At 38.7% G+C, this 15802-nt stretch overlaps 1 protein-coding gene across 4 annotated transcripts in view; it reads right to left on the bottom strand.

Annotated features, from left to right (window-relative positions):
• Window positions 1-5743: 5743 nt before the first annotated feature.
• The window catches only part of clmn.L (calmin (calponin-like, transmembrane) L homeolog), a 69388-nt gene continuing 59329 nt past the window's right edge, over window positions 5744-15802 (bottom strand). For 3 of the 4 annotated variants that reach the window (XM_018230463.2, XM_041573024.1, XM_018230466.2), the window contains 9 exons: window positions 15146-15238; window positions 14533-14723; window positions 13551-13744; window positions 11405-11487; window positions 8646-9968; window positions 7839-7999; window positions 7295-7355; window positions 7110-7171; window positions 5744-6417 (listed from right to left, as the gene is read on the bottom strand). In XM_018230463.2, the coding sequence (XP_018085952.1) occupies window positions 6234-6417; window positions 7110-7171; window positions 7295-7355; window positions 7839-7999; window positions 8646-9968; window positions 11405-11487; window positions 13551-13744; window positions 14533-14723; window positions 15146-15238 (2352 nt within the window). In that variant the 3' untranslated portion in view covers window positions 5744-6233. The remainder of the gene's footprint in view (window positions 6418-7109; window positions 7172-7294; window positions 7356-7838; window positions 8000-8645; window positions 9969-11404; window positions 11488-13550; window positions 13745-14532; window positions 14724-15145; window positions 15239-15802) is intronic. The other variant, XM_018230464.2, reaches the window with a different exon arrangement.

The raw sequence follows: 15802 nt of genomic DNA on the forward strand, positions 1-15802 counted from the left end.
GCTGCACAAATATGGCAGCCCCCTCATACAGGAACATGGGGCATCAGACAGGTAATGTCAAAGCTTTGTGCAAATACTTTATGGCAAATAAGTAGCTTTCAAAGGCAATATGATGATAGATGTAAAAAAAGAGTTTAATTTCTGTTATCAGTATCTCTTTAAAGCAGAGATGTCCTCCTCTTGTTTCTTTGTTTCTTTAATGCTTAGCATTTAAATAACATGTACAATGTAGTTTCTGTAAAAAAAAAACAAGCATTTTCAATATACAGTATCTACCTGGGCAGAGAAGGCTAAATGGATCTTTAGTTTCTTGCTTTCTGCATTAGCCAGGGGATTGCAGACCCCTTGTTGTGTAAGTGGAATGACATAGACAGCATGGGGGAAGGGCAAGCATACCTCCCAACATTTTGGAAATAGAAAAAGAGACAAAGAATTGCAGAGCTGTGACATATTCTGGCCATATCCATTTTACAAAATTTGGCAGGTTATGGAACATTTGAAAACATTTCTGGAGGTTTTAGGGTCAGGTATTATGTGTTATTACAGTTTTGCTAATGAAAGTGAAATGTCCTTTAAGCTGCAAGTCTCAGTTCCCCAAGAGACCTGTTTATCTTAAATAGGTACAATTGTTTCTTTACTTATCTTAAATTGTTACAAATGTATCTATGTGCACCTGCCATTATTCTGGGCTCTCTGTCAAAAGCCAATTAAGTTTTAGAAACATTGTATCTTTTTGTGGCTGTTCAGTGCATGAAATTAAAGAGGAAGTCGGGACATTTCAGTAACAATGGACTGCGGTTGAGCTGTCAAAATCAGGACTGTCCCACAAAAAACAGTTGGGAGATATGGAGCAAGCACCGACTACATGGGAGATTTTGATCAGAATTTGTGGTTCAGACTGTGTAATACAACACACAATTTGGGTATGTGCCTTAAGGTGGCCATACACGGATAGATCCGCTCGTTTGGCGATGTCGCCAAACGAGCGGATCTCCCTCCGATATGCCCACCTTGAGGTGGGCAATATCGGGCTGATCCGATCGTGGGCCCTAGGGCCCAACGATCGGATCCTTCACGTTCGCAAACGGCCGGTCGGATCGCGGGACCGCATCAACGAACAGATGCGGCCGCGATCCGACGGGATTTTTAACCCCATCCGATCGAGAACTGGCCGACTTTCGGCCAGATCTCGATCGGGGAAGCCCGTCGGGGGCCCCCATACACGGGCCAATAAGCTGCCGACTCGGTCTGTTGGCAGCTTTTATCGGCCCGTGTATGGCTACCTTTAGACAGAATATTGCATTATTTTATTTGTAGATTACTCCAGAACAGGAGTTGCTATTTTACAGTATTATCCCCAGCATTCTTAGGTTCTTTCTGGCTAAGCAACTGTTAATCCTATATGAAAAATTATGGAGCAGTGTTTTTTTTAAAAAATCACGAGTCAAAGTCATACTGTTATTTATTAAAATAATCAAGTGAATTAGCTTTTATTTTTAATAACAAGATATACCAATGATTTATATTTACAAAGGATTTCATACGTCATCTCATTGTTAGTGCATTGCTTGATTCTGCGATCATTGTGGAAAAATAACATTTACGTAGAGTGCAAATACAGCTAGTCATTTTGGAAGTCCATCATCCATTAGAATCCATTAGTATATTCATCCTTCTTGAATATACTGAGCACCAGTCTGGTTCTTAAATAGGCAAACCTTAAAATTACAAAAGGCAGTCACAAAAATACAAGTTTCTATGAAAAATTACACTTTTTCTCTATTGTGCTGTTCTTGTGTGGCAGGGGCTGATAGACTTAGCAAGAAACAAATAAGGGATCCTATACCTGTATTTCTTTTTTGTTTTTTAAAAACCAGTACAAATATAGGTCATCATTTTATTTATACTGAGCCAAGAGAGAGACGGAGTACTTTTATACAGTTCTAGACGCTCTGGCACAATATGATTTAACAGATGTTACTGAACAAAGGACACCAATCTTCTATTTAAGTACAAAAAAACGGCACTGTACACAGCTCTCATGGATTACCTAACCCCTAAAAATGTTTTAATAAATATATTTTGCACAAATATTCTAAAATTAAGTTCTCTTTACATAAGCAGTAAGTACCGTCAGCTATGTGCTTTTCAACCATGCGAGATCACGCTAAATCCATAAAATTGTTATACACCTAATAAGCTCAAAGATACACATTTTCACAATCCTTGTGTTCTTAGATGAAGCACATTTTATACATTATAGCAGTGGTCCCCAACCAGTAGCTCGCGAGCAACATGTTGCTCTCCAACCCCTTGGATGTTGCTCCCAGTGGCCTCAAAGCTGGAGCTTATTTTTGAATTCCAGGCTTGGAGGCAAGTTTTGGTTGAATAAAAACCAGGTATACAGCCAAACAGAGCTTCCTGTAGGCTACCAGTTCACATAGGGGCTACCAAACAGCCAATCACAGCCCTTATTTGACATCCCCATGGACTTTCTCATGCTTGTGTTGCTCTCCAACTCTTTTTACATTTAAATGTGGCTCACGAGTAAAAAAGGTTGGGGACCCCTGCATTATAGACAGGCCACCCCTGAGGGAGAAAATTAAGAAAATTCTGCAATGCATTCATACTTGTTAGATCCACATCAGCTCGCAAATAAGTTTCTGTTATTGTCAAGCTTTTTATAAATATTTAAAACATTTGCAGAGAAAAGTACCATGGCTGTAAACAGACCTATTATTTAGGATTATCATTAGAGGGACAATAAAACATGAAAGTGTTTAATTAATATGCATTTCAATATTATACAGTGTTGTTGTGCCACTGTAAAAACAGTTTGCTTTAGAAATTTTACTTTTTATATAAATAAGCTCCTAAGTAACCCTAAAGGTATCCATTGAGTGTCCTGTATGACTTTAATACCAATGTCAGCTCAACCCAACAATGTAGAATACAATAGTTTTAATACATAAATGTGTTAAATAATAATAATAATGAAAACACATGTGAATCATGGCTCTGTGCACATTAAAGGAGCCAAACATGGCTAGATATCGGAAGTTTGGCTGTATTTGGCCCAAGTATGTAGCATTATGGTATTTTAGTAGCTGGTTTGACTAACTATCCTGCAATCTCATTGAATTGCAGTTGGTCTGCCCTAATTTTTTTCAATGCAAAAGAATTGCAACAGATAAAATCCTAAAAATGTATATAGAGTATTTTAAACGTTTGAGGTTACTGGTCCCCAGAACATTGACCTCCTTCTGTCTTTACTATACATCTGGTGTGCAAAAAGGAAATAGTGTTTTACAGCAAAAATTTTAGCGTGCTGGGACTAATAAATTTTAAATTCCTAGAGCTCTAAAAATAAGAACTTTCACAGTTTGGTTTGGCTTTTGAAAATGGTGCAGGCATAAGCACCTGCATGAGCTGCAGCAACTTAGAGCGGCATTGTTGAACTTTTTCCACAACGTGGACAGTGTCAAACTTGGCTGTCAGGACAGCCCCCCCGACCCAAACCCAATCCCAACCAGCAATATTGTTGCTTCCCCTGCTGCCCACCCTCTCCAGATTGCAGTAAAGTAAGTTTAAGGTGTATGTCCCTGGGGGGCTGGCAGTGGGTGGGTAAGAAACAATGCGAGTGGCAGGGGACAGATGGGGTGTGAGGGCCCCTGGAGTAGTAGCCCTGGTGGGCCTCTAGTACTATTGGTGTATTTGTTGTCTTACAAAAATAAAAGAAGTGGACATAAAAAAAATCTTTTAAGGGATGCATTCCAAAATCAGCAGCAATGCCCCTTCTTTTGCTCATGCCTTCACTTTTAAGTCCCAAACATGCCTTGTCACTGAGCGGTAGAATGTAAACACTTATTTAGTACCAGATCTACAAGTTATTTGATTCTAGTACCCTGCAGTTTGAATATTGCTTTAATGGTTGTGGTCAGTGGTAAGTAGCAGTGGATAAAACGTTCATGCTTAACATGCACTAACTTGAGAGTAGCCACATGTACTCCACGGGAACATGTGCTTTTTGTATTTAAACACAATTTTAGAGAAGCTCCTGGAGGGCACATGATTATTGTGATAGATGTGGAAGAAAGTGCCCCAAAGCCAGCCACTTAAAGGAGAACTACAGCCTAACTAAAGAAATAGGCTAGAAATGTTGTACATTATATTTTGGGTTTCTGTACCAGCCCCAGGCAACCACAGCCCTTTAGCAGTAAAGATCTGTGTCTCCAAAGATGCTCCAGTAACTCCCCATCTTCTTTTCTGCTGAGAACTACAGCCTAACTAAAGAAATAGGCTAGAAATGTTGTACATTATATTTTGGGTTTCTGTACGAGCCCCAGGCAACCACAGCACTTTAGTGGTAAAGATCTGTGTCTCCAAAGATGCTCCAGTAACTCCCCATCTTCTTTTCTGCTGATTCACTTGACATGCTCTGTGCTGCTGTCAGTTATTGATCTTAGGGATCAACTCAAAATATACAGCACACATAGAATAGAAATGTTGCAATACAAGGCTGATTAGTAATCAATACATAGATAATTACTACATGGCAGCACAGAAACCAGTGCAACTAGCATCGGATATTAATAATCTGCCATGTAGCATCATCTTATATTACAGGCAAAACCTCATTTTCTGCTTGATAATTTGCGGCAACCCCTAAGCTTAACTTCTCAACAGCTGCTCAGAGCCCACTGAGCATGTGAGTGTCACAGACACTTTCCAAGATGGTCCCTGTGACAGTTTAGAAATCCTGGATCATTGCTGCTATTGACAAGCTGAAACTTTAGGAAGGTGCGATAAGGTCATTATATAAAATATGGCATTTTTAGCCATATTAATTTTTAGGGGTTAGTTCTCCTTTAACAAGACTACACAGGGCCCATGCACAAAAAATCTTCAGAGGGGCCCGGCGTCCTGCACACATAGTAAATCTGGCACTCACAGGAAGGACCCCTTCCCTGCATGTGTGCATGCCCGCTGCGAAAAAGCATGATTTTACAGGGAGCAATACCGACTTTAGAGGAAGCAGATATGGTGGTCCGGGCCCCCCTCGATCACAAGGTCTGCTTCCTCTATAATTACGCCACTGCCCAAAGCAGATGTAACTACCACATATATCTACTTAATTAAACATAGAACAAGAAAAATGCAACTGTGGGATTTGAATCTTGCAGTTTTATCAGCCAAAGAAAACAGTTACAGGTAGACTGCAGGCACATGTGCAGTTAAAGCGGCTTCTGTAACTAGCCCCAACTGCACATGCACCTGCAGGCTCTGTGTCGGTGTGTACAGACCCGAAGAGGATACTAATGGACAGAGGATGGTGCACTCAGGATTCCCAACTGGAGCGCTAATATAGGTACTACACTGTAAGGGGAGGGAGAGGTAAAGGGGCGGATCAAGGGGGCTGTTATATCCCGGGGGAGGTTAGTTCTTCTTTAAGAGGCTTTAGGAAAGTAAGGGCTATGTGCAAGACTCCCTGTCACATGGGTGCTGAATGAGCCCATGGCTATTTGGGAATCTATGTTCCATTTGACTCCATTTTATGAGCTTTCTTTTTTGTTGTTTTATTTATCATTACTATTGGTACTGAATTATTCGCCTGTGTTTTGTCTACAGAAATGTGACCCCCCCACCCTCATATTTTGAGATTCATTACATATGTGGTCTATCAATTTGTGTATGCAGTAGTATAGTATGGTGTCATCATTTTTATACTATTTGTAAGACAAACAAGTAAATACTGCTATCAGAGTTCAGAACAGATTGATTACTGTTGGTGGATATAACAATTTCTATTAAGTGAGCCAGTATGAGACATGCCATATGTTTGCTAGCTTGATTATAGTAACATTATGATGTGTGTGAAGCATTTACTTCTAAGGTTATTGTCTGTATTCAGACAACCCTGCACTGAAAAAGCAAGCTGACCATATGTTAATAACTCCAAAAAGTTACAGGTAATTATGGCAGATATAGCCATGAGTCATGGTTTAAATGGCGGTTTTAATATAAAATCAACTTAGGTTTTGTAACTGTATGTAACCCAGTAGTTTGTGTACATAAAGGCACAAACTAACATAAACATTCATTTTGTAATATCTCCCTACTGAGAATTGCGTATCCACATGAAAACCAGCACATTTAATTTATTGCTAGAGAAAAGTCTGCAGCTATATTTGTCACATATGCAACTGCTGGAGATCTTAAACCACTGAACAGTCTTACTTATTGTTTGCAAAAAATGTAACTTTTCTCATGTCCAGTTCAGGAAGAATCAGTATGCAGTACAAAAACAGCCAGAGCAGAATGGTAGTGTAGATGTTCAGAAATGGTTTAGACGAAGGCGCATCTGCAGACCGAGCTGAGGCTTTTTCAGCCAGACATGTGTCTGCAATTTTCTTGCAACTAAAAGGAAAGAAAAAAAGTATGGTAAAGCTCCCCTACTGGAGTTATAAGCAGTACAGTTCATTGTAGTACCCAATCTATTCTTATCGTGCAATAAAAACATCAGCATCTTCCAACAATGACGACACCTATCGCTTACTAGGATTCCCTAAAGGTGGCCATAGACGCACAGATAATATCGTACGAAACGAATTTTCGTCCGATATTCGTTGTGTGTATGGTGGAAAAAGAGCCGACCGATATCGGCAGAAGACTTGGATATCGGTCGGCTTGTCGATCGGACTGGACGGAAAATTTTGATCGGGTGCCTTTGAAGGGACCCAAACATCGGCCATTGTTAGTGCTGAATCGTCAGATACAGGTAGAATTCTATTGTTTATTCCCGTATATCTACCTGTATATCTGACGATTCAGCTCTACACGTGTGTATTGAAACGAACGATCTTTCTTGGAAAGATCTTTTCCAAGAAAGATCGTAATTGTTACGTCTATGGCCACCTTTAGTGTCTCTAGCCTCAAACACTTTTTGCTCAGTACATGTACATAAGAGTACATTGATCCTTTTTATCTAATGATCTAATTCGTCTGAAGAATTCCTACAGTCACACAGTCTAATATGTGTGTGTTCGAGAAAGAATTTTCGAAGGAAATTTGAATTACTTTTCCGCATTTGGCTATCATGATAAACTCACCTTATATTTTCCTGTTGTTCTTTATTCTTCTTGGGGGTTGGATCCAGCAAGGTTCCTAAATTCTAACATAAGTAAAAGGTAATGTTTAATCATTTTGGGTTGAAGTGGTCCTTATATAAATTTGCTTCAAGTAGCCTCATCTACCATATTTTTTCTGCAATACTTAAAATAATCACAGTACTAACCTTCTCACCCGAAACACAATCTTTTCGTCTATGACATACAGATGTATCATTCTCAATTTCTCTGCAAGAATCAGGGAAAATTGTATTGAAGGTATTGAATTTATGGAACAAAGTTTTTAAATTGACTCTAACACACATTCTGTGAATGTAAGGAATGTAGTTTATGTCATCATAGAATAGAAGACTATATAAAACATTAGCATTATTTTTATACAAGTACATTGTTCTTTACAAAAACATCCTTTTTTTAATATTATGTGCAATTGGGTAATTCTAAATAGTAAATTGCCATTTTAAAAAAGGGCTGCCTCATCATATAATTCACGGTGCACACAAACAAAGCCGTGGGTTAAGTATTCATTTTTGGGGTATAGTTTTTCTTTAATGCTTTCTATTTAATAAAAAAAAACTCAGCATTATAAAACACATGTTTCAAATACTGTAAACTACATAGTTAGAAAGTACTTTTCTGTGTTTCCATATAAATAAATGGCATATAAGAAATCAGTTGGTGTATGCAGCTGCCCAGAATTCTATACTTTACCTAGGAGGGCCAATTACTTTGTGGTTTTCTTCCTTTAGCTTAAGCTTTGTGGCATCCAGTTTATCCTCTATTTGCAGAAAATCTTCTTCAAGCTCTGCCTTTTGGGAAGAAAGCTTCATGAAACTTTTCACGTCTTTCTCTGCTGCTTCTTTTTGTCCTCCCTGAAGTTAGCCAATGACATCATTACATAAATTTACATGAATTGGGAAGTTACAGTCTACCAAAGAACAGAGCATTTTATATGTTGTATAAACACAGAGACCAGGCCTAACCTTTCCTTGCCTTGTCAAACACCTCCCCTAAATTAACAAGCTTGAACAGTCCAGAAGGTTCATATACACTTAAAATATTCACACGATAGTAATGTTCATCATTACCATAGACAAAAAAAAATCACAAAATACACTTGCTCCACTGTAGTAACTTACAAAAAAATAAAGCATGTTTTTGCTTCCTCCATTAACAAAGAATAGTCACTCAATCTTTTCTTCCCAGCACCATAGTACTTGCCCAACCCTGGTACATTAGATGCCTCTTCCTCCAACTCTGTTCCTTACTTTTAGTATATTGCAGTCTACTCCTTTCTTCTACCAACAGCTGCTTTGGTACATTCCTGACAATTGATTAATGCATTCCTCCCCACTTAGGTGCTTATCAGCCCTGTGCTTCTCCCACCTAAGGTTAATACTACATCTCCGATTATATCTTCCTCCTAGCACTTCAAGCACAGGAGCAAATGACAAGCAATAGAACCTACTATGTAGCCCTAACCACTTTAAATCTTTTCCTTTTACAAAATAGTCATACCCCTCTGCTTTGAGTGTCCTCTGTGTGACTTGGTTCCATTGCAGAATTTCTGGTCTGTATTTGTGATGGTTTTTGGGCAGAAGACTCATTTGATGCTCTTAAATTTGTGATTTTCGACAGTTCTGAGGTGATATGTGAGTGACTAAGATCATGTGCTCCATCCACAAACCCTGAATTAAACTCGTTGTTACATGTCTGCATGTAGTCCTGATTATAAGATTCTATTACATCATGATCATTTTCCTGGGGAAAACTAGATGTTATAGTGCTACTTATGGGTGCCCCAGGTGAGTTTTCAGCAAAGGCATGCAAAACCTCTACAATAGGGACACTGTAATGAGGATAATAAAAAAGATTATGAGGAATAACTGAAATCATAGATGAATCTGCTTTGTCAATAGTGTCTGGTTCTTCTTGTTTTTCTGTTGGAAGACTTTGTTCATTTGTGTCTGCAATTGAATCTACCGAGTGTCCTTCATTTATGGATTTGCCTTTTCCTTTGTCAGCAACTGCACTATATGATTTGAAAACTGTCATCTGCTTGGAATAGTTACTTCTTGTGGCATTTTTTGGATGAGCTAGATAATGTGGAACATATTTACATGCATCTTCTACATTATTGTTGTGCTCAGGGGATAAAACATTGCCATTAGTGGATACTTCTGATGTACCTTCTACAGGAGCCTTCCCCTGATATGTTTCTGTATCTGAATATGTATTTTTTGATTCTTTGGACAATGAAGTGGGTTCCTTATCAGTAGCTGTACAAACATCTATAGAAGAAAATGGGTCTAAGTCAATGTTATTGACTATTTTAAAGCTATTATTCGTAATAGTTTTGTATAGTTTATCTGAGGCAAAAACAGGGCAATTCTCATTTGAAGAAGAAAGATTTTTAGCATGGCTTCCATTTAAGACCAAAGATGGTTGAATAAAATTGTCTTCAGTGGTTACATCAATGCCACTAAATTCTTCTGAAGGACTTTCCATGGAGGAATCTGAATGATCTGAGGGATTCACTTCCTGTCCCAAAATACTGTAGCTTTCTCTTGTACTGACTCCCTTTGAGCTCGGGTTATGCTCACTCATTGACTGAGACCAATCATTTATTTTCCTTTGAGAATCAGAATGAAAATATTCAGCAATTAACTCTTCAGGATAATGATATCTCTCTGGATGAGTAACCGGTGAATGGATTTCACTCTGAATGTCAGATTCTTCATTCAGAGTGATAATCTTGCTTTCCTCCTCTGCTGGCCCATCTTTATAGTGTACAAATGTAGATTCCACCGGAAGAGAATCCAGACGGTCACAGAAATCTTCCTGAAATATATGCAACATTTATTAGTGATTGATTGCAAACAAATATCGAAATACTGACTAAAAAATATCTACAGTTGGGTCTATCGTTGTTGGGTTTAATGTTTAAACGATTTTAAACATGGACTGGAAGCTTAGCCTTAGGTTGTAGGTAGAATGGCTAATACTAAGCAAATTTTTAATAGGCCTTCATTTTTTCTTTTTATAGTTTTTGAATGATTTGCCTTCTTCTTCTGACTTTCCAGCTTTCAAATGGTGGTCACTGACCCCATCTAAAAATAAATGCTCTGTAAGGCTAAATTTTTCTACTACTCATCTTTCTATGCAGGCCATCTCCTATTCATTTTCTCCACTTCAATGGGGTATATTGACGTGGAGACAATGGGGTATAGCGAGTACCACTAAGAGGCAGGACACAACACTTAAGAAAACTTGGCTCCTCCTCCTCCACTGGTTATACCCCCAGCAGGCGGAGCCTAACTCAGTTTTAGTTGTGTCCTCAGGAGGTTAGGTCATAGGTTTTTTGTCTGGTCAGTTATCTGATTCCATGGGGATGTTTGGGACTTTTACATTGAGTAAAGGATCTTTACTCCCTACATCATGGGATTCTGTCTCTGGGGTCTCATGTGTTTAACCTGACCATCCAGCCATATTCATATCTTCCTTTCCTATACAGGAGGAAGTTGGGCTGGCTGGGAGACAAGAAGAGAGCCCCTGTTTCCCGTGCAGGTAAGTCTTCTACTGGGGGTGTGGGCCTCTCTCTCTCCCTTTTGCCCTAAGGCTACAAGGCTAAGCTGGCATCTGCAGAACAGCTGTGCAAAGCAGCTACATGGACTTCTGTCCACTCATTTTCCAAATTTTACCACTTCGATAACTTTGCGGCTTCTGACACTCATTTCGGCAGAAAGGTGCTTCAAGCCCTGGTGGTGCCTTCCACATAGTCCTCATTCCATAGCTGTCCCCCGGGATTCTAGGGGACAGCTATGGTACGTCCCCATTGTCCGTGTCCCCCAAGATGACGTGGAGAAAAGGAGATTTTGTGTACTCACCGTTAAATCTCTTTCTCTTCAGTCACTTGGGGGAGACAGGGCTTCCCCTGCTGGGGGTATAACCAGTGGAGGAGGAGCCAAGTTTTCTTTAGTGTTGTGTCCTGCCTCCTAGTGGTACTCGCTATACCCCATTGTCCCTGTGTCCCCCAAGTGACTGAAGAGAAAGAGATTTAACGGTGAGTACACAAAATCTCCTTTTCCAGTCTATCATTCAAATTAATGCATGGTATCTAGGGTAATATGAACCCTAGCAACCAGATTGCTGAAATTGCAAATTGGAGAGCTGCTGATTAAAACGCTAAATAACTCAAAAGTTTGGAATCTATCTACAGTTCTCCAATATAACTTATGGTAATTCTATACATATAATAAAGGAAATAAGATACTTACTGCATCAAGTTCTGGAAAGTGCTCCAGAAACTGGGTGACATATGTCATAATAGATTGCTCATCAGGTGAATCAACCATTACATCTGCAGCAGAAAACACAGGCTATAGCGAATGTAACTGAAAGTCTTTCAGAAAGTTTCTATATATGCTGACATTTATATTGCATTCATTGCAGCATTAATGCAGGAAAACCAGAACAAACATGACTCAACTGATAAAAACCAAAAGCACTTATAGACAAATTTGGCTGTTATTCTTCTCCGAGTCATTAATAAGCCCTCTCAAATCCACATTCTGACATTCAAATTATACTGGCATTTAGGGCAATGGCACACAAGGGACATATTTTTAAAGCTGTGTAAAATATTTTAAGCCAAAAAAGGGTGTAACATTTGTTGTAAAATAAACGGCATAAAGCTCAGTTGTCCCTACTCATAAATTAACACCATGGGGCCTATTTATTAAACTTGAAGTTTTTTCTGGTCATGTTTTTAAAGGGAAAACTCAAAATTTTAGATATTTTTTATACCCCAAAGCTTCTAAAAATCCAAATCCGAAATCCAGCTAAAACCTGTCGAGGTCATTCAGAAGTCAATGACAGATGTCCCTGAAGATGTTTCTTGACATCACTAGTTTTTGTACAATAATACGCAAAATGACGACAACTCAAAAAAATCAAGCGATTTGTGCGTCAAATTATTGCATGATTTAGTCGAGACTTTTTCCACACCAACTTTTTTGAGCTGATTTTTTGATAAATTTGTGGGAGTTAAGGTGGCCATACATGGGCCGATAAAAGCTGCCGACAGACCGAGTCGGCAGCTTATTGGTCCGTGTATGGGGCACCCCGACGGGCTTCCCCGATCAAGATCTGCCTAACTCGGATGGGACTAAAAATCCCGTCTGTTCGTTGATGAGGTCCCGTGATCCGACCGCCCGTTACCATTTGTTAGGATCCGATCGTTGAGCCCTAGGGATCACGATTGGATCAGCCCGATATTGCCCACCTCAAGGTGGGCATATCGGGGAGAGATCCGCTCATTTGGCGACATCACCAAACAAGCGGATCTCCCCGTGTATGGCCACTTTTAGGTCGACTTTGTTTTAATAAAAAATCAGACAAATTTGAGTTATAGTAAATACTCCTCAGTTGTAATCACTGAAACAATCCACTACAAAGAGGATTTTACACTTGACTAATTCTTTAAATGACTACAATTATTTTACGCCATTCTTAACCTGGCACAATCCATTGAATTTGATGGAGAAAATTCAGGATAGAAATTTCTGGCATGAGAAAAAGGTTTAAAACTCGGTAAAAATTGGCAGCACTGAACACTAGTTTTTATGTGGGTTTTCCCAAGCTAACATTTCTTTTTAGTCCATAATTTAACACTCAAGTGCGCATTCATGTAGCATAATTACACAGCTTTAATACAAGCAATCTTACAGAGCATAGCATGGCATTAAAGTGGCTGTGTATGGTGCTTTTGAATGCTTTTTTTAAACACCTTTATGAATATGCCCAAAGTGTTTTATAACAATAAAGAACTGGCTATGGAAATTTCTAAATTCCATTCATCATGCAAGATTTTAGCAGGATCTTAAGTCATTCTTACATTCTGTGCAATGTCTTTCATGACTTTTTATTTTGCCAACTTACTTGCATTTCATACCCTCTTCTCCATTAGATTGGAAGCTCTAATAAGCAGGTCCTGCTTTACTTGTATCTGAGAGTTTTTCTATTTTCTTTCTTTTCATCTGTTTGTTTGGACTATGCATCCTTATGTTGACAGCACTCCATAATATGTGGTTTTTTACACATGCTTGTTAATAATAATGTTAATAAAAAACCTTGTAAATTAGATCTCTGTGTATTTTATTTTCTTGTGGGGCCTCCCTGACTTTCTATGGGACCTTATAGCAGCCCCTCTGGCATTTGCCAGAACCCACAGATTGCCAGTCTGGGCCTGGTGCCAAGAGAGGGTTACATTTATTATTTAATATTTTCATAGGTCCAGAAACAATGGATCTATGGGACATGGCCTACCCATAATTCAGAGCTTTCTGGATAATGTATTTCTGGATATCATATACCTGTACCCATATTCTAGAAATGTTAAATTATATTTGCATTAGAACGTACCCTCTGGTTCCAAAAGTCTTGGGACACTGAGCTGTTCTTGGGCAATTCTAAAGGCATCTTCCAAGTTCTCCCTTGCCGATTTATCAAGGGCTTGCTTTATGTCCACAAGCCTGGAGTCTATTGCTTTAATTAGTGCCAAAAAAGCAAGGCCACTTTTCCAGCTGCTAGCAAAATCCTGCACTGCAACGCCATACCTTTTAACAGGGAGGAAGAGAAAAGGAGATGCAGCAGTCACACAGATTAGTAAAAAATCTACAATTGCAGGTTGTCTTACACTAGTTACAAGGCAGTAGTTTAAATCACAGATTAGAAGATTAATATACAATAATATAGATACACATTACAAAATAATTGTAGTACACATCTAAACTGCGGATTTATCCACTTTCAAGTTTGGACCACCAACACCAGAAAGTCTATAACTTTCACACTAAAGAGAGGCAAATTGTTTAACCCTTAAGTGTCTTAGATCATAAAATCTGTATAATTCATAATATTTACCATAGTGCCAGCACCACAGATTTAATGCTTCTTGGTCTATGCTGCTCTATGTGTTTGATGGCAAACTTGCACAGCAAGATCAAAGTCCATTGGCATTCGTTTCAGAGTATCATTTTATACTATTTATTTGCTAAAATGGCAACACGTGCATATGTTCATTTTTAAGTGCTTAAGATATCTTTATTCTTCTCTGTTTACTTATTTGCAATTCATGTTTTAGCTGCTTTAGTTGCCTTAATCTGTTGTGTATACCAGAAGGTTTTAATCGTTTCCCCCCTCATTCAGGCTGCACATATTTAGGTCTTAGTCTCTGCAGTTAGGTTTATGGAGCCAATATTGAAGAGAAAATCAAACAACACTATTTATGCCTTCATAAGAAATTGAACAGAATGACAAAACCTGTAAAATCATGTGGTAAATGTTTGGCCTTGATTGTGAAGACCATGTTGAGATGAAAGCAGACATAGTGCTGTGGTCTTACTTTCTTGTCCTTTGCTGAACCCAGTTCAGAAGAGCTTTGATGGCTTTACGCTGGTCCTTAATTGAAACAGACAAGCTTTTCTCTGTACTGGGAGTGCTGGAGTGAGACGAGTCAGAATCAAGCCCGCTGGGCAGCGAGGACAAGCTGGACGACGATGACATTCTGTTGAGATTGCCTGTGAGTTCTTTAATCTGCAAAGAGGAAATGAAGACATTATGTCAGGCTATTTTACTGAAATTGGAAAGTCCTAATGTTGTACTGTAGTGACAGCTCCATTCATTCAAAGACAGATATTTCTTTAAAAAAAAATCTATGCTTAATCTGAATATGTTTATTTTACTTCTACCTCAGTAGATCTCAATAGATGTCTAAGACACTCCTGTTATTCTTTTTAATGCACCAATGTATGCTTCTCTTTGTGCATTTCATTTCTCCTTTCTAAGACCTTTGCTTGCATTTTGCATTGCATTTGCATTACTAGCTACTATTACCTTTTGTCTCGTGAAATCCTGCAAGTACTTTATAATGCTGTCTGACATTTTCCTTTTGTGAAATATGCTTATTATTATTACTGCTGCTATCTTAACACGGATGTTTATTAATACATGTTTACCTGCAAGAACAAGATTATGTTCCAAATTAGACCAAGGACCAAAGAGGGATTTCCATCAGCTATCTCTGCAGCATCAATGCTAACCAGTTTTACCTGAAATATTTAAAGAAATGGTATTATGTGCTCCTTAAAGGCATTCAGGCTGAACTAAAATTAAAGGACTTTAATATTCAAGCAAAACAAATCATCAGTTTGTCTTTAAAAGGATACTGTCTTGGGAAAACATGTTTTTCTCAAAATGCACAAGTTAATAGTCCTGCTCCAGCAAACTTCTGCACTGAAATCCATTTTTATTATATTTAATTTTTAAATCTGACATGGGGCTACATATATTGTCAGTTTCCCAGGAGCCCTAATCATGTGACTTGTGCTCTGATAAACTTCAGTCACTCTTTACTGCTGTACTGCAAATTTGAGTGATATCACCCCTCCCTCCCCCCAACAGCCTAATAACAGAACTATGGGAAGGTAACCGAAAGAAGCTCCCTAACCCACGATATCAGCTCCCTGGTAGATATAAGAACAGCACTCAATAGTTAAAATCCGGGTCCCATTAAGACATCTTCAGTTACATTGAGTAGGAGAAACAATAGCCTGACAGAAAGCAGTTACATTTTTGCCTGGCAAAATGACCCGAGATAGCTGCCTACACACAAA

The sequence above is a fragment of the Xenopus laevis genome, chromosome 8L, assembly GCF_017654675.1.
Source record: "Xenopus laevis strain J_2021 chromosome 8L, Xenopus_laevis_v10.1, whole genome shotgun sequence".
NCBI lineage: Eukaryota > Metazoa > Chordata > Amphibia > Anura > Pipidae > Xenopus > Xenopus laevis.